Genomic DNA, 19,518 nt, shown 5'->3' with positions numbered 1-19,518 from the left:
ACCATTGGCAGTCCCATTCCCATGGCCATGGGATCCCAGAAGCACAGAACTGGCTGAGCTGGGAGGGACCCATCAAGATCCTCGAGTCCAACTGCTGGCCCTGCACAGGACACCCCAACAATGCCAGCCTGGGCCTGGCAGCGGTGTCCAAATGCTGCTGGAGCTCAGAGAGCCCTGGAGCTGTGACCCTTCCCTGGGGAGCCTGGGCAGTGCCCCAGCAGCCCCTGGGCAAAAACCTTTTCCTGAGATCCAACCTCAGCCTGCCCCCACTCAGCTGCAGCTGCTCCCTCCAGTCCTGTCCCTGGGCACCAGAGTGAAGAGGTTCCCACAGCCCCAGCCAGGGACCCGCTCCCAAGGCTGTTGCCATGGTCACCAGGGCTGGGACCAGCTGGGACGCTCGGTTCCCAAGGGCCGGGGTTCAGGAATGGGATTCCCCAGTTTCCTGCTCCTGCTAAAACCGCACTGCCCCTTGCTGCCCTCCTGCCTCCCATGGAAAGCACAATAGGCACAGATCCCGGGCTGGGAGGAGAACAATTTACTGGGAACAGCAACGAGACAAGGAACAAACAGGACCAGAAATAATACTGATAACAGAAGGGATAAGAAAAATTATTTACAGGGAAAACTACATCACAACTGACTGGCTCTTCCTGGCCATGTATTTCCTTTAGCCTGGAAAGGACACCCTTCTCCTCAGGGACACAAAGAGAGAGAGAGAGTCCCTTTCCTGCCCCTGGCAATGACCTGAGGTGGGAGTGCATGTAATGACAGGGCCATGGACAGACCCTCATGTTCTTTGATCCCACACCATGTCATTGGCAGGGGCAGGAAAAGGGAAAGATCTCTTCCCAGCATGGATCACAGGGAACATGGATCACCAGAGCTCTTCCCAACATGGGTTCTCCCATGGGGGATGGAGCTGGAGCAGTGCACGAAGCTCTTCCTGCAGCTAGGGCATTTGCAGGGCTTCCCTTACTGGTGCCTCCGTTGGTGTCTGGTCAAGTGAGAGCTCCTGGAGAAGTTCTTCCCACACTGGGGACACGTGTAGGGCCTCTCCCTGGTGTGGATGTGCTGGTGCCTGATGAGATGGGAGTTTTGCTTGAAGCCCTTCCGGCAGTGGGGGCAGCGGAAGGGCCTCTCCCCAGTGTGAATCCGCTGGTGCTTGAGAAGAATGGATCTGGTCTGAAAGCTCTTCTGACAGTTGGGACATTCGTAGGGCCTCTCCCCAGTGTGGATCATTTGGTGGATGATCAGTTGGGACTTCTGGCTGAAGCCCTTCCCACATTCCCCACATTTGTATGGCCTTTCTCCAGTGTGGATCCTCTGGTGGCTGATCAAGTGGGACCTTCGGCTGAAGCTCTTCCCACATTCCCCACACTCGTAGGGCCTTTCCCCAGTGTGGATCCTCTGGTGGCAGATCAAGTGGGACCTTAAGCTAAAGCTCTTCCCACATTCCCCACACTCGTAGGGCCTCTCCCCAGTGTGGATGTGTTGGTGGATGACAAGGGCAGAGCTGCAGCTGAAGCCCTTCCCACATTCCCCACATTTGTATGGCCTTTCCCCGGTGTGGATCCTCTGGTGGCGGATCAAGTGGGACCTTAGGCTGAAACTCTTCCCACATTGCCCACACTCGTAGGGCCTCTCCCCAGTGTGGATGCGTTGATGGATGATGAGGTTGGATCTGTAGCTGAAGCCCTTCCCACACTCCCCACACTCATAGGGCCATTCCCCGGTGTGGATCATCTGGTGGCAGATCAGGCTGTTGCTCTTCCTGAAGCTCTTCCCACACTGCAAGCACTTGTAGGGCTTCTCCCCATCCTGAAGCTTATCATGGACCACCAGCTCCAAGATCTGGCTGAAGCTCTGTCCACCTTCCTGGCACAGGGTGGGTCTTTCCTCCTCAGAGCACCCTGAGCTGGGTTTGCAGCCCCTCCTCCTGTGGGATCTCCAGGGCTTTTCCTCCCCGTTGGATTCCTGCGTCATGGAGCTGCTCAAAACGGCCTCTGCCAGGAGGTTCTGCCGTGGGGATTTGTCCTTCCTGGTCTCCATCCTCAGCTCCTTGTCTGGGGGAGGAAGGACAAGGAGAGGATGGGATTTGCCTCCGTGCCATAGGGAAGGGGAAGGAGATCCCCGCAGTGCGTCCCCGGCAGGACGACGTTGGCAGAGAGGTTGTCCTGTAGTCGGGGGCTGTGCTGTGCTGGGAGATGGAGCAGGAGAGAGGGGGAAAGGGGCAGTGACTTCCTCCTCACCTGCCTGGGTTTCCAGGGGCTCCTTTCCCTTCCTCGTAGCCTTCTCCTCCATTTTGCAATGGTTTGGAGAAGGAAAATTCTGTTTTGGGAGGAAAACAAGGGATGAGCACAAGGAGTTTTGTACTGGTTTGAAGGCAAACCAGGAGGAGAATCTAAGCCAGAATTACAATTTAATAAAAAAAAAATCAATATCAAGGCGATGATACAGAAACACTGGCTTAATCTGACAGAGTCAGGATTTAACCTGACACCCCGTTGGTCAGGGTGGTGGTAGCCATCTGATGAAATGGAGGCTCCAGCCCTGTTGGAGTGATGATCGTGATTCTGTCAAAGCAGTGATCCTGCAGAAGGGATCACCTGATGGGTCTTGCTCTGAAGGTCCAGTGGTGGTTATGGGGCTATTGTCCTCTGGGAATCCAGTAGGCAAGGTGGTCCTGGTGTTGCAAGGGTGAGATTATATCCAGGTAGGAATGCTTGGTTCCTCCCCCTGGGCGGAGCATCCCACAATGGGATGATGTAATTTTATCAGTCCTGCAGTGGCACTCAATGGCCCATTAACAGAAGATAGCCCCTGGAGGGCGTTATCAGGGCTGAGCCATGGAAGAGATAAAGAACACTGCCCCACCTGTTTATCACAGTTTATGAAGATGGTGACTGAAAACATACTTTGGGTTACATCTTACATTGCACCCTGAAACAGTGGGGCAATCCCTGCTCGGGGTGGGGGATGAACACCACCCCCCCTTTCCCAACTGGCTCAGGTGTAAAACCTCCACCCTGGGAAGGCCACGCACACAGGGGACAATGTCACACTTGCCTTACCTCAGGGGAGGTCTCTGTCCCTGTCACTCCCTTGCTCTCCCCCCCTTTTCTCTTTCTTTCCATCTTTCTCTCTACCTCACATTTACTGTTCAATAAAATCCACTTGGGATTTGGTCTCGTTAGCACCTTAATTGGGGCAGAGGCATCTCTCTAACAATTTTATTAACCAGATTGAGACATTATTTTGGTGCAGTGAGTTCAGGGCACTGTTGTCTGACCCCGAGTGCCTTTGACAAGAGCATGGTTCCCCCCTCTCAGGAGGTTCTGGCTCTTTCTGGAGGAACTCTTGGACACCTGGAGGCAGCTTCTTCTGTGTGACTTTTGGGAGAACGTATGAGGAAAATGGCTGTTGTGGGTGGCCAGTGTAAAGAAAATATTTTGTTGTCCTTCCGAGAAAAGTTTGTTAAAATCACTGCAGGAAAGGGAGCAAATGATACCAGCGAGACTGACAAGGATCATTCACCACAAGGTGAGGAACACAAGGCTGCCAAAAGTCCTAGTGATTTATTAAAGAAATATGGATATTGATTTAGTACCGATATTCAACTGTGACGGACAGAAACTATCTAACAATTTAAAGTTAGAAAGTGTATGTTTATTACGATGCCAGGCAGCGTGCGGGATAGCTCCCAAATACACACTGCACCTTTCAAATGATTACAGAGTCCTTTTATCCATACAAGTATTGAATACCCAAAATGCAAATACATATTCATAATTTTAGTGCATCCCATTCCTCACTTTGTATGCTAATCATTTCAAAAGCTATTAAGCATGTGTAGTTTGTTCCTTGAAAAGGGTCGGTGGTCCCGTTCATGGGGAGGGGTCCCAAAATGAGGAAGTAAATGAAGTCTTCCTCATTCTGACCTTTCTACCTTTTCAATGCAAATAGGACAAATGAACCTTGGTAGAGCTCCCATTCCCTGTCTTCAATTGGTTTCAGAACAGAGGAGGCACACAACTGTCTTATGTTCCTAAAAGCTATTTGTCAGTTTCTATATTCTTCATTATAAACCCTACTAACTAAACATTGGGTTGACAAGCAATCAATTATTAGTTAACTACTAACTCTTAACTTCATCAAGGCCTACTCATTTGTTTTAATTAACTCTAGTAAGGCTTATCTCTAATTAAAATCTTAGCTTCTCTAAAATCTCTAAATCCCTTAAAGTTTATGTTTTACTAGAAGAAGCCCAGCTCAAGTAGTTAAATTCCCAAATAACTCCCAAATTCACAGGCTTGTGAGCTTTGCCAAATGTGAGAATCATTTTTTCTTCATCCCTGTCACCTTTGTGACAGCTACACAGAGCTTTCCCTTCTTTTTAATAATCTGTATTGGGCCAAATTTTCACTTTTATCAAAACCTGCCAGCAGCAGAGCTGAAGCTGTGCAGGAAACCATGAAATTTGGAATTGCCACATTATTGCTACTATTGTCAGTTTATTCATGTTTGGGATTTGTTTGCCTTTCCATCACAAGTGACATGTGGGAAGAGCAAATATTCCTCAAGGCATTTTATGTAGGGTGAAGTTTGATTTCTGCCGAGTTTGTTTTGTCCAGTGCCCAGGGGATGCTTGAGGTGTCTCTGTGCCTCTTGTCCTGGCAGATGCTTGGGAGGAGCTTGGGGGGTTGTCCCTGTCCCTGTCACCCCAGGCCATTCCCCAAGGAGTGTCCCTGTCCCTCTCACCCCAGGCCATTCCCCAGGGGGTCTCCATCTCTCCATCGTTCTCACCCCAGGGAATGCCTGGGAGGGTCTCCCTACCTCTCACCCCTGTGCCAGGGGAGTGCTCAAGGGAGTCTCTCTCCCTCTCAGCCCAGGGGGTGCTCGGGAGTTGAAACAGGCTATTTTACAGGGTAAATTTAACAGGGTAGAAATCCATGTGTATTTAGGTGAAATGTGCTGCTTTGAATCATTAGTAGCTTGCCAGCCTAGATAAAATACTGCTAGCTCTGCTGCTGAAACGTGGATGAAAAATCGATCCCACAAATCCCGTACGGAGCTGTAGAGACTGTGTGTTTATTGCAGCGCTGGACACATGTGGGGATCCTTCCCCTTCAAAGGGCATGCACGCCCCTGTGTAAGAGACGGTCCCAAGTTCCCCTCATTTTTGCCTCACGTTTGCCACAATGGCAGAGACTGAGATCCTGGAGACCCCGATCGGAGTTCTGGCTTGGAGAGGTGGATGATTATTTTTGCAGGTGTATTTGCTGTGCCACCACGGACCACTGCTTTGAGCAGGGCCTGGCAAGGAGCGGCTTGTTCTACCTGCTTACACCTGCTTCACAATACCTGCTCAACCCACGAATTTTCCCACCTCTTGGCCAAATGAACTTTCTGGGGTAACTCTGGTGATCTCCCACGGAAGACCCCTCATCTGCCTCATGACCACTGTGACAGACAGAGATTGAAGCCCCTCCCAAAGACTGAGACTCAGACCCCTACCACAGGGAGGAGGGCTGGCCTGATCAATGTGAGATGTTTGCCCAGGTGTGGTCGATGGACCAAGAAGACAATGGCTCTCGCTCACTGCTGATAACATGACCTGTTCCCCTTTGGTGGCTTCAATGGACATTCATTGTCTTCTCCCCACCCCCCCCTTCCACAGAGGACTATAAAAGACCCCTGAGATAACCAAGATTTTGAGATTCTCCCTGATGTGACACGGCTCTTTGGGAGCCACTGCAGGAGCAGCACCCTGGGAGCCTCGGGAATGCCCCTCTGGGATCCACGGCACACACTCCCAGGGGCTGGAATTCCAGTTCCCAGCCAGGAAAAGATGTTCCTGCCCTTGAAGGCAAAGCTCTTAACAAGGAGCCAGAAGCCAAGTGGAGCAAGATCCTACAGTGACATTTCACTGCCAGCCTTCATAACTTCACCCATAGTTGTTGTAGCTCATGGATTAGGAATGAAATCAGGGCAGGGCCTTTGGTGGGAGCTGCCCTGGATCAAGGGAGACACTGAGAGAGACACAGAGCAGGCAAAGAGAGGCAGGAGAGAAAAGAGGACACAAACACTGAGAAGGTGGCACTCTGAAAACAGAACTGCAACTGACTGAAAAGGAATGGGATGGAAAGAAATAATTTTGTGACTTGTATTTCCAATCAAAATACAATTTCCTCCCTTTCTCACAAATCTCCTCCCGCTGTCATTCAGCAGGGCTGTCAGAACGTTCTTCATTCTGAATGGATGTTCCATGCAGCAGTCACAAAGAAACAGGGAACAGGGACCTTCCTGCCCGTGGGGAGTTTGCCATCCTCAGCTGAGGAGAGTAGAAGGCACCAGAAGGAAAGGACAGCTGGGCTTCACCCTTCCTCAGGAAAGAGGCAGGGGAAAAATCTCTCATCATGTCTGCACCTGCTCCCACAGGGATGTGAAGGCTGATCCCAGAGCCCCAAGGGTCACATTCAGGGCTGCCCGCAGGGAATGCTCGCCTGGTATTGAGGGGCAGTGTGGGAGCACCTGGATCTTGGAGAACCCAGCTGCCCCCCATGTTTGGAGGTGCCTGAGGAGGGCTGGGACGATTCCAGGGACATCCTGCAGTGACATCCTGCCTGTTCCACTCTGAGTGCGCTCAGTCCCAAACCTGACCCTGATCCTGCTCTCAATCTCACTCCACATTTAGACACACTCACAGTTCTGTATTTAATCTCATCCCAGAGGCAGAATTATCTAGCCTCAGACCCAATCCCAACCCCAGCCCTAAAGCCTATCCCATGACTAGCCTTAACCCCAATCCCAGCTCTAATCCAAATCTCAGTCCCAACTCCAAACCCAGCCCCAATTCCACCCTCTTCCTAAATCCTCATCCCAAATCAAATCCCAGGTTCAGCCTTTCTGGGTGTTTGGGGATGTCTCTGTCCCTCTGACCCTGATGACATTTGGGCAGGGTCACACCAGGGCTGAGAGGGGCAGAGAACCCCCCACCTCCCCAGGGATGAGAAGGTTGGAGAGCCCCCCCGCCCTGAGCACCCTCAGCGGTGAGAGGGACACAGAGCCCCTGGTCCCCAGCCCTGCACAAGCATTCCCTGAGGCCAGAGGGATGGAGACCCCACGAGCATCCCCCAGGGCAAGGGGACAAAGACCCCCGAGCACTCCCAGGGCTGAGAGGGACAGAGACTGCCCCAAGCAACTCCTGGCACAGGGTGAGAGGGAGGGAGACCCCCCAGACATTCCCTGGGGTGAGAACAATGGAGACCCCCTGGAGAATGGCCTGGGGTGACAGGGACAGGGACACCCCATGGGGAATGGTCTGAGGTGAGAGAGGGACACCCCCTGGGGAATGGCTTTGGATGACAGGGACAGACCCTGGGGAATGGCCTGGGGTAAAAGGGACAGGGACAACCCCCCCAAGCCCCTCCCAAGCACCCTCCAGGGCGAGAGGCACAGACTGCCCTGGAGCATCCCTTCGGCACCAGACAAAATAATCTCAGCAGAAATCAAACTTAACTCTGCATAAAATACTTTGATGAATATTTGATATTCCCACAAGTCACTTGTGATGGAAATGCAAACAAATCCCAAACATGAACAAACCGACAATAGAAGCAATTCTGTGGCAATTCCAAATTTCATTGGTTCCTGCACAGCTCCAGCTCAGCTACTGGCAGGTTCAGATAAAAGAAAAGTGGAACTTTGGCCCAATACAGATTAATAAAGGGAAGGGAAAGCTCAGTCTACCTGTCACAATGGTGACAGGGATGAAGAGAAAAATGATTCTCACATTTGGCTGTTGTAGATGCAGGTGAACCCAATAGGAAGAATGAAGATGTCTAACTCCAGTTCAGAAGGCTGAATGATTTCTTTATTATAATTATGCTATAATGCATTAATATACTGTATAAAAGAGGATACTAAAAGTACATGCTACTTTCTCTAACTATCATATCTAACTAACTCATTTGGAAAAGCCCCCAAGCCTGTGAATTTGGGACTTATTGGGGAATTTAGCTATTTGAGCTGGGCTTCTTGTACGACTTCGTGCAGCCTTGTGTTCCTCACCTTGTGCTGAATGATCCTTGTCAGTCTTGCTGGTATCATTTGCTCCCTTTCCTCCAGCGATTTTAACAAACTTTTCTAGGAAGGACAACAAAATATTTTCTTTACACTGGCCACCCACAGCAGCCATTTTCCTCATAAGTTCTCCCAAAAGTCACACTGAAGAACCTGCATTGAAGTTTCCAAGAGTTCCTCCAGAAAGAGCCAGAACCTCCTGAGAGGAGGAAACCATGCTGTTGTCAAAGGCACTTGGGGTCAGACAACAGCGCCCTGAACTCACTGCACCAAAATAATGTCTCAATCTGGTTAATTAAATTGTTAGAGAGGTGCTTCTGCCACAATTAAGGTGCTAACGAGACCAAATCCCAAGTGGATTTTATTGAACAGTAAATGTGAGGTAGAGGGAGAGATGGAAGAAAGAGAAAAGGGGGGAGAGCAAGGGAGTGACAGGGACAGAGACCTCCCCTGAGGTGGGGCAAGTGTGACATTGTCCCCTGTGTGCGTGGCCTTCCCAGGGTGGGGGTTTTACACCTGAGCCAGTTTGGAAAGGGGGGTGGTGTTCACCCCCCACCCCGAGCAGGGATTGCCTCACTGTTTCAGGGTGCAATGTAAGATGTAACCCAAAGTATGTTTTCAGTCACCATCTTCATAAACTGTGATAAACAGGTGGGGCAGTGTTCTTTATCTCTTCCATGGCTCAGCCCTGATAACGCCCTCCAGGGGCAATCTTCTGTTAATGGGCCATTGAGTGCCACTGCAGGACTGATAAAATTACATCATCCCATTGTGGGATGCTCCGCCCAGGGGGAGGAACCAAGCATTCCTACCTGGATATAATCTCACCCTTGCAACACCAGGACCACCTTGCCTACTGGATTCCCAGAGGACAAGAGCTCCGTAACCACCACTGGACCTTCAGAGGAAGACCAGACCCTTCCACAGGATCACCGCTTTGACAGAATCACGTTCATCACTCCAACAGGACTGCAGACACCATTTCATCCGACAGCTACCACCACCCTGACCAACGGGGTGTCAGGTTAAATCCTGACTCTGTCAGTCTAAGCCAGTGTTTCTGTTTCATTGCCTTGATCTTAATATTCTTACTAAATTGTAATTCTGGCTTAGACTCTCCCCCTGGTTTGCCTTCAAACCAGTACAAAACTCATTGTGCTCATCCCTTGTTTTTCTCCCAAAACAGAATTTCCTATCTCCAAACCTTCACCAGATGGAGGAGGTAGCTGCGAGGAAGAAGAAGGAGGCCTGGCACCCCCGGGCAGCTGAGGAGGAAGTCAGTGCCCCTTTCCCCCTCTCTCCTACTCCATCTCCCAGCCCAGCGTGGCTCCCGGCTGCAGGACAACCCTGCTGTCGACGCCATCCTGCCAGGGACACACTGGGGGGATTCTCTTCCCCTTCCCTCTGGCATGGAGGCAAATCCCATCCTCTCCTTGTCCTTCCTCCCCCAGGGAAGGAGCTGAGGATGGAAACCAGGAAAGACAAATCCCCGCGGCAGAACCTTGTGGAAGAGGCTGTTTTGAGCAACTCCATGGCGCAGAAATCCAACAGGGAGGAAAAGCCCCGGAGATCCCGCAGGAGGAGGGGCTGCAAACCCAACCCAGGGTGCTCTGAGGAGGAAAGACCCACCCTGTGCCAGGAAGGTGGACAGAGCTTCAGCCAGAGCTCAGAGCTGGTGGTGCATGAGCAGGTTCATGATGGGGAGAAGCCCTACAAGTGCTTGGAGTGTGGGAAGAGCTTCAGGAGGAGTTTCAACCTGATCTGCCACCAGATGATCCACACCGAGGCATGGCCCTACAAGTGTGGGGAGTGTGGGAAGGGCTTCAGCTGCAGCTCTGCCCTCGTCATCCACCAACGCATCCACACGGGGGAGAGGCCCTACGAGTGTCCCGAGTGTCAGAAGAGTTTTCAGACCAGCTCCAGTCTCCTCCGTCACCAGCGGATCCACACCGGGGAGAGGCCCTATGAGTGTGGGGAATGTGGGATGACCTTCAGCCAGAGCTCCAGCCTGATCTGCCACCAGAGGATCCACACCAGGGAACGGCCCTATGAGTGTGGGGAATGTGGGAAGAGCTTCCGCCAGAAGTCCCACTTGATCCGCCACCAGAGGATCCACACTGGAGAAAGGCCATACAAGTGTGGGGAATGTGGCAAGGGCTTCAGCCAGAAGTCCCAACTGATCATCCACCAAATGATCCACACTGGAGAGAGGCCATACGAGTGTCCCGCGTGTGAGAAGAGGTTTCCAACCAGCTCCCAACTCCTCCTGCACCAGCGCATTCACACAGAGGACAGGCCCTTCCGCTGCCCCCACTGCAGGAAGGGCTTCAAGCACAGCTCCACCCTTGTCAAGCACCGGCGCATCCACACCAGGGAGAGGCCCTACACGTGTCCCCAGTGTGGGAAGAGCTTCACCCAGAGCTCTCACTTGACCAGACACCAACGGAGGCACCAGTAAGGAAAGCTCTGTGAGTGCCCGGACTGCAGGAAGAGCTTCGTGCACTGCTCCAGCTTCATCCCCCATGGGAGAACCCATGTTGGGAAGAGCCCTGGTGATCCATGTTCCCTGTGATGCATGCTGGGAAGAGATCTTTTCCTGCCCTTGCCAATGACATGGTGTGGGATCAAAGAACACGAGGGTCTGGCCATGGCCCTGTCATTACATTCACTCCTACCTCAGGTCATTGCCAGGGGCAGCAAAGGGACTCTCTCTCTCTCTCAGTCCCTGAGGAGAAGGGTGTCCTTTCCAGACAAAAGGAAATACATGGCCAGGAAGAGCCAGTCAGTTGTGATGTAGTCTTCCCTGTAAATAGTTTTTCTTATCCCTTCTGTTATCAGTATTTTTTCTGTTCCTGTTTGTTCCTTGTCTCGTTGCTGTTCCCAGTAAATTGTTCTCCTCCCAGCCCAGGATCTTTGCCTTTTGTGCTTTCCATGGGAGGCGGGAGGGCAGCGAGCGGCAGCATGGTTTTTAGCAGGAGCAGGAAATTGGGGAATCCCATTCCTGAACCCTGGCCCTTGGAAACTGAGCATCCCAGCTGGTCCCAGCCCTGGTGGCCATGGCAGCAGCCTTGGGAGCGGGTCCCTGGCTGGGGCTGTGGGAACCTCTTCACTCTGGTGCCCAGGGACAGGACTGGAGGGAACGGCTGCAGCTGAGTCGGGGCAGGCTTGGGTTGGATCTCAGGAAAAGGTTTTTGCCCAGAGGCTGCTGGGGCACTGCCCAGGCTCCCCAGGGAAGGGTCACAGCTCCAGGGCTCTCTGAGCTCCAGCAGCATTTGGACACCGCTGCCAGGCCCAGGCTGGCATTGTTGGGGTGTCCTGTGCAGGGCCAGCAGTTGGACTCGAGGATCCTGATGGGTCCCTCCCAGCTCAGCCAGTTCTGTGGTTCTGGGATCCCATGGCCCTGGGGATGGGACTGCCAATGGTTGCCATGGCAATGGACTCTGGCTCCAGGCCTGAGCTGGTGTCCATGGCAACCACCCCTGGCATGGGGTCTCCATGGAGCTGCCCAGGGACTGACCATAGCAACAGGGGCTGGTGATGGTTGCCATGGAAACTGACCACAGCAACAGGGGGCTGGTGATGGTTGCCATGGAAACTGACCATAGCAACAGGGGCTGGTGATGGTTGCCATGGAAATTGACCACAGCAACAGGGGTTCCTGGTGATGGTTGCCAGGGAAACTGACCACAGCAATAGGGGCTGGTGATGGTTGCCATGGAAACTGACCACAGCAACAAGGGTTCCTGGTGATGTTTGCCTGCTAAGGATCAGATTTGTCACAGGCACTCAGAAGGGTTCCATGGGGACTTTCCAAGAGCCGGAAATGAGCTCAAGAGCTCAAGAGCTGGAATGTCACAGGCAGAGACGGGGGCTCCATGGAGACCTCCCAGGGGTTTCTGGGGATGGGAGACAGCCGTGTGGTCAGAGGCAGTCACAGCCATCCCATGCTGACATCCCAGGGGACATTGGGCTGCAGAGGCACCGATCTGTTACAGGCACTCACGGGGGCTTCACGGTGACATCCCAGGAGTCCCCAGGCTGCCAAAGAGTCGGGATGTCACAGACACTCACAGGGGTTCCTGTCATGGGCAGAGTGGGAGCTTCAGGCAAAAGCTTTATTTCCTTACTGGAGAAACTCCTGCTGAGTCATGAGGTGGAGAAATGACACACAACAGCCACCATGGATCCTGAAACCCCTGCAGGACCCCCAGATTTCTAGAATTCCTTCTAAGAAAGGAGACTGGGAGCAGCTGGATCCAATCCCACCTCCAAACTTTATCAAAGGTGTAAAAGATTGGACAGGTGGAATTGAACCTTAATGCAATTTATCCCACAGGATTAACGATGGAATGCTAGATATATTTATATAAATAGAGCTCTGATTGTTTCTGATCATGATTAGAAGAAAGATCCTTATCAGACTTATTTACTCCACAGTATAGAAGCTATAAAAATTATTAGAATGTAGTGCTCTGGGAACCAATTTTGACGTCACCAGGGCCTTGCTGGAGTGGTTTGAGCCCATTGCAGGCAGAGCCTCCTGCTCCAGCAGGAACTGCCTTTCCTGTGCCAGGAGCAGGGCAGGTCCCGCTGCAGGAAAAGCCCCAGGCCAGCCCCAGCACAGGGAAGGCCTCGGGCACAAGGGCAGAGTGCCGTGCTGGGAGCTGTGCCAGGGAGAGCCTGAGGCACCAAAGGCACCTTGGCAGCAGCAGCTGCTTGCAGGGCATGGCCAGAAGCCTCCCTTGGCAAGCCGGCCTGGTGGCCAGCACTGCAGAGCTGCTGCCTCAGGGCTCATTTCTGGCTGGGCTCTGGAAAGCCACTTCTGCTCCAGGAGCCTGATGGGGAAGCCATTGGCCCCAGCACCTTGGGGACAGGACATTAATGACAAAACTCTTCCTGCCAGCAGAGACAAGGCAGGGGCAGAGGAAAGGGGAGAGCCAGGCCCAGGGGACGGGGCTGGATTGTGGCAGCAGCTCTCTGGCCACAGAGAGAAACAGACAACTTTCCCAGACATGGTTCTGGGAAAGGCTGTGAGAAGATCAGAGAAAAGAATGAGAAACAATTCTTATCTTAACTTGCTGCACCTGGTGTTGTGAACATGTGGAATGTGTTATGGAGATTTGTTTACCAAAGGGTGGTTTCTTAATTAGCCAATGGTGATGGTGTTTTAATTAAAGGACCAATTAGGTCCACTTGTAGCGTACTAGGGTATAAAAAGTAAGGGTTTCTTACTAAAAGAAAATAATCAGCCTTCTGTGAATGCAGGGAGTCTGTGTCAATTATTACCTGGCCAGGAACCCCTTGCACCAGCACTGGAATGGTGATGGCTGTGAGGTCACAGCCCCTGCAGCAGCCTGGCTGCCCTCAGCAGACATTCTGGCCAGAAGCATTGTGAGGGCACCCAGCACATCAGAGAACCCACACAACAGGAATTCCGTCCTTGGGGATGAGAGGGTTTCACTGGGCCAGGTTGCACAAGGCTCCTGCTCTTGGAGCATTCCTGGGATGAGAAATTCACTTCTCTGGAAAAGCAGTTGCATTTTTTTGCCATTCTCATTGTAAAATATTTTCTCCTTATAACAAATCCAAACCCACTTTGGTTCAGTTTATAGATGTGAGAAATGATGCTGACTTGTAAAAATTTAGAAGGTTTATTAAAAGCTTATCAAAATACAACAGAAGACTGAATAAGGATGTGAAAAACAAGATTCAGTCTCCGGGTAAAATTTAGAAGTTTAGTAGATGGCAATAGGAGACAAAGGTAATAAAGTAAAGATTTACGAGTGGGTGCTTGAGATTCCACCAAGAGCACCCCTGCTATTTCAGAGACGCCCTTTCCATACCCTTTCTATTGCATCAGCCTGCTGCATATCCATAAACAATGATGCATATTTAAACTTTTTCCCAAACTAGTTTACATGTTCCAAGAACTATTTAGTACGTCTCTTCCTTGGGTCTGCCTTTTTAGAGCACACACATTTCCTGGCTGTGGTTTTAGTCTGTTCTTGTTATCACCTCCAGTTTGGGCTTTGGTCCATATTTTCTACAGACAGTGGGTGCTGATAACTGGCATGTCAGCAGCAGGGGTCTCCATCATATGTTCACTGGATGCTATCCCAGACAAGCAGGCAGTTCCATTACCACAACCATGACTATATCAGCTATTTCACTACTGAGTTTAGTTAATAAAAGAAATAAAAACTATATCTTTATAGCAAAATTACTTTAACATTATACATATAGCATCCATTTCAATATTTTCAAAAAGCCAGTATTATAATATATATTTATACATATTATATATGACCCTCTTTGCCAGAGTGCAGCCAGTTCTCTGAGCAAAGCAGGTCCCAGGTGAGTGAGGAGAGACAGGATGGGCTTGGGGAATGTGGAGCAAGGTGGTCCACACTGGGTGAGACCTCAAGGCACAGCTTCTCTGAGCAGGCCAGACCTCCTTAGGAGAGTGCCTGGGTCAGTATCCATCACAAAATGCTGCAATCACCTCTTCCCTAATGTTATATGTAACAGGTATAATTCGCGCCATTTTCTTGCTTCATATATATATAATGTTAAATAGTTGTTAGGATGTACCTCTTGGCATTAGAAGCCCCCCCCTTCTCAGGCAAAACTAAGTGTGTGTTGAAACCTGATTTACAAGCAAGGAGATGTGGCTCGCCAGGAGATGGGCCTTATCTGAGGCGATATGGAGACACCCAGGCGCTGATCATTGCGTGAACGACCCGAGATGGACATCAGGATCATCCCCCCAGGCTGATACATGTGAATACTCTGTTCCCGTAAATTTCATCAAGAGTTTCCATGACACCAGACTTTGAAATTCTCTACCTTGTCGCTGAGAAGGAAATCTCATCAACTTATGGGACTTTAAATGAAACAAAGGACTAAATGCCGAAATCCTGGCCTCAGGCAAAATTTTCCCTATAAAAATCGCTTGTACCAGGATAGTGGTGTGGAGGCATAGAGTGAAACCTCTGCTGAGGCTGATCTCTGTGTCTTGCACTCAGCGCCGATCCCGGGCTCGACACTGTCCTTTTCCATGTGGCTGGCTAAGTTAGATCTCTATTGCTAAAATAAATTATTTTTATTTTTATTAATTTGGCTGGATCATTTTTCATTTATAACACCTAAAGAGAAGAGTAATAAAATACACTCTTTAAAATAGAAATGCATATTTCTTAGAAGGCTTTTGAAATAATTCTCCATAACTGCAGCAGGAAACCTTCCTAACCAGACCAGAGGGAAATCAAGGCAGAGCCATGGTTTTTTTAGGACTTGTTTGATCCTAATGAGCCCCGTGGAGCATTTGGAGCTGAGCCCTGGAACCTCAGGGCCTGAGAGTAGATTGCACAAACCTTTCCAGGAGTCAAAGTCAGAGTAAAAACCCAAAGTTTCTCGAAGCATTAATGGGACCCACTGAGGTCCATCCCCAACACAGGCTCCTCATGGACTCCTTGGAGGAGAGAATTAGAGGCTGGGATGGCACAAAAACCTCTCAGAGACTCAAAGATGCACAAAAACCTCTCAGTGTGGAAAGGAAAATCCAAAGTAACTGAAAAAAGTTGGGTATCTCAAAGCATCAATGAGCCCCACTGAGTGTCAGCACAAAGCTCTCAAGGGACTCGTTAAAGCAGATAATTGGGGCCATGACTGCACAAACCTCTCACAGAGTCTGTAGCAAAAGGGAAACACCAAGTACCTTAAAAGAACTGAAGTACCTTGAAGCATTAATGAGCCCCACTGAGTGTTGTTCCTGACAAAGCCTCTCCAGGGACTAATTACAGCAGATAATTGGAGGCCATGATTGCACAAAGCTCTCAGAGACTCCAAGGCAAAAGCCAAAGCCAAAGTGCTTTGAAAAACCTGCAGTCCCTGGGAGCAGGAAGGAGCCCCCAGGGCCATTCCTGAGCAAGGCTCCCCAGGGACTCCTTCCAGCAGATCCTTGAGGCCACTGGGATGTGGGCTAGGGGGGGATGCTGAGGGCAGGACAAGGGGCTGACAGTGCCCAGCCTGGCTGGGGCTGTGCCAGGAGGCCCCAGTGCCTCAGGACAAGGTGTCTCCTGACAGCCCTTGGTGGCACAGACCCTGCTGTGCCCCAGGGCACCAGGACTTGGCTTCCCTTTGTCCCCACCTGTCATCAGTGCCTCCAGTTCTCTGCTCTGCCTGGGGCCTGGGGACACTTTCTCAGCCGTGTCTCTCAGTGGAACCCATTAAAAGCCAAAGAAACTTTGGAGTTGGATTCTGACTTGGAGTTCTGGAGAGGTTTCTGCAGCTCCCTCTCAGGGCCTGATGTTCAGGGCCTGAGCACAAAGCCCCAGAGGGTCATTAAAGTCCTTGCGCTGTGTCTGTGCTGCTGAGCTGGGCCGGGCTCCTGGCACAGAGGGTGATCCTGGTAACCAAGGAGAGCTTCAAAAGCACATTTCTCTGGATGAGCAGCTCTTCTCCCAGCCCAGCAGGGCTGGGGCACTGCCTGCAGCCAGCCCGGGCACAGCACAGAGGCACAGAGAGCTTCCATCAGTCAGGGCTGGGAAGGTGCTGAGAAGTGCCTGGGGCAGAATCCCTGGCAGCCCTTGGCACAGGAACCTCTGGCTGCAGGACAATGCAGCTGCAGCTCCTGGAGTGATCTCCTACAGCTGGAACATCCCAATGCCCACAGACCCTGTGAGTACATTCTCTGATCATCTCTTGTGCAGAGCAGCCAGGGGTGCCCAGGGCTGTCCTGCAGAGCAGGGTCCTGCAGCCCAGGGCGCTGTGCTGGGCCAGGGACTCTGCTGCCTGCCAGGGACAGCTCTCAGCCGGCCCGGGGAGCTGCTCCCAGCGCTGGAGAGAAGCTGTGGGGCTGCTGGCTGGGTCAGGGCTGCTCCCTGCTCCAGACCAGCCTGGGCACAGCTCCAGAGGACACTTCCCAAAGAAGGTAAACCTGGGATTGCTGTAAAGATCAGGAGCTTTCCTGAGAGTGTTTTCAATTTCCTGCTTGGAGCAGGGTGGGAAAGCTGGGGTGATGACAAAATGATTTTTGCTTTTATACATTTTTCATATAGTCGTATCTCTGTAAATTACTATTATATACTTATAAAAATATAACCCTTATATTGTAAATGTAGGTACACTTAATGGGAAGAAATGATGATGTCTAACATCAGTTTAGAAGGCTGAATGATTTCTTTATTATAACTATGCTATAATACATTAATATACTATATAAAAGAAGATACTAAGACTACATACTTACTTTCTTTAACTACTATATCTAACTAGTAATAACCTGTGATCCTGTTCTTGAGAGTCTAGACACAGGTGAATTGGATTGGCCATCAGGCTCAAGCAATCCTCACTAGAATCTAATCAAGCAATCACCCCAGGTAAACAATTCTCTAAACACATTCTACATAGGAAAAACAAGGAGTAGAAATAGAAATGGTTTTCTCTTTCTCTCTGTGCACCTCTATGAAAAATCCTGAGAGTGGGAGAAATGTGCTAACACACCCTTACCTAACTCTTAATTAACTCTATTTAACTACTATTATAAACTTAATATCATTATAATCCTTAATTAACTCTAGTACATTTCCTAACCTTTCTCTTAGATTTTAGAACAATAAGCTGAATGACTAAATACATTCCTGAAACACTGTATAGTCTTATTATCAGGAAGAGGACCTAGAAGAAGAACATTTTGGTTTTTGACCAGAATGTGAGCAGTCACAAGAAAAAGTGAAGGCAAAGAAGCCCTTGGACCTACTCCAATGGGCTGAGCCAGGGGTGTGTAACTGGGACAATTGACTCTCCTATTGGATGTTCCTGTTAAATATCCTAATTAATTAACCTTAATAAAGTGTTGAAATCAGGGGCCAGGTGTGCCCCATCCCCACTGGGACACCTGGAAACTTGCAATAAAGGTCTGGTTTTTACTTTACTGGTCTAACACTATTACAAGGATTTTTTTTCTCTTTTGACTATAAACAACAGGGGGATGAACGAAGCAGAACAGGAATTGTAATCCCAGAATGACAGAACATTCTGAGTTGAAAGGGACACACAGGATCATCAAAGGAATGTGTGAACATTTACAGAGACTCCAGAACTGTGACTTTGGGTGGTCAGTCTCTCTGCTGGCAGCCTCCCAAAGGGCCTTCAGCCACTCCTCAGCCCTGGAGAGCAGCAGCATCACCTTTGCAGGGCCCAGCAGGGCTCTCCTGAGCTGCCCTCGCCCAGCTGCACACAGACCCTGCCCCAGCCAGGGCCCTGTACACAGGCAGGTTTCTGTAGGGCTGGGCCGAGGGCACCCAGGGTGGGATGGGCTCTGTGAGCGCTGGCAGGGACAAGGCACCTCTCAGGAGGGAATGTCCAGGCCCAGGGAGATGCTCAGGGAAGCAGAGGGGGCTGAACAGAGCAGTGCTGGGGCAGGAGGGCACTGTTGGTGTGTGGGAGGTGCCAGGCACAGCTGGGCATGGGAACACTGTCCTGAGTGCCCGGCTGTCTCTGCCCTGCCCTCTCAGGCACAGCACCACAACATCTTCTCCTGTTTCTGCACTCCCCTGATATTGTCAGTGTTTTCTGGTGCTCTCAGGGAGGCTCTGGCATTTGCAGCAGCTGAGTCAGGCACTGCCCTTGGCATTCCTGCCCGGCAGGGCTGTCCATGGGAATGGGGTGTCCAAGCTTCCCTGGGACCTGTGGGGCTGTGGGCAAAGCAGTCCATGGGAAAGGGGAATGAGCTGAGCCCCTCCCTGAGATCCCATCATGGGCACAGCCGGGGATCTCCTTGCTGTGCCCTTCCCAGCTCTGAGCTGCCCTCCTGGGTGCAGAGCTGTGCCAGAGCCTCTGGGAGTTCCCTGAATGTCCCACGGGGAAGTGCAGAGCTGCCACAGCTGAGGAAATGCTGCTGGGTTGGCCAAGGGAGCCGTGAGTGTCCCTGGCACAAGGGGGTGCTGAGAGCTTGCCCAGAGACCTTTAGAGAGGGTGAGACATTCAGGGATCCCTCTGCTCTGGGCAGGGTCTGGTTTATCCCAGGGTGACCTGGGAGTGTGATTGTGCTCTGATTGCAGCCAAAGGTGCAAAGCCAGGGCAGTTGGAAACAAGCCCATCCGGCCCCTCACCTGCCCCCATCCACAGGGAATCCTTTGTCACTCACATCTCTCAGTGGCAAACTCTGAGTGCAGTAGGAATGCTGGGGATTTCTGACCTCAGAGAGCCAGGAATGATGTGTGGGTAGGAAAAACATTCCCTACATCTCCTCACTGCTATCCATGTCTTCTAGACCACAGAATGCAGATAATACTAAGCCTTTCTGCAGTAGGAGAGATTCTCCTGACAAATCCTGAATATCTGGCCTTGCCCCTCTGCCACATGGCCACAAACCCAGGTCAGCAGGGCAGGGATGGCTCCTTGAGAGCCCCCACAAACAGCCCTGGCTGCTCC

General features: G+C 51.0%; 1 protein-coding gene and 1 pseudogene across 3 annotated transcripts in view; one reads left to right on the top strand and one right to left on the bottom strand.

Annotated features, from left to right (window-relative positions):
- Positions 1-10,990, top strand: part of LOC137464016 (zinc finger protein 850-like) — a 506,586-nt gene extending 495,596 nt beyond the window's left edge. Inside the window, exon 3 of one of the 3 annotated variants that reach the window (XM_068175351.1) lies at positions 9,736-10,990. In XM_068175351.1, the coding sequence (XP_068031452.1) occupies positions 9,736-10,540 (805 nt within the window). In that variant the 3' untranslated portion in view covers positions 10,541-10,990. Of the gene's footprint in view, positions 1-9,705 lie in introns of all 3 variants that reach the window. The other 2 variants (XM_068175349.1, XM_068175350.1) reach the window with 2 other exon arrangements.
- Positions 1-19,518, bottom strand: part of LOC137464017 (zinc finger protein 850-like) — a 646,379-nt pseudogene that overhangs the window by 503,996 nt on the left and 122,865 nt on the right.

The sequence above is a fragment of the Anomalospiza imberbis genome, chromosome 34 (genome assembly GCF_031753505.1).
Source record: "Anomalospiza imberbis isolate Cuckoo-Finch-1a 21T00152 chromosome 34, ASM3175350v1, whole genome shotgun sequence".
In the NCBI taxonomy this organism is placed as follows: Eukaryota; Metazoa; Chordata; class Aves; order Passeriformes; family Viduidae; genus Anomalospiza; species Anomalospiza imberbis.
Note: the sequence above shows the minus strand (reverse complement) of the source record. Positions and strands in the feature narration are given on the sequence as shown.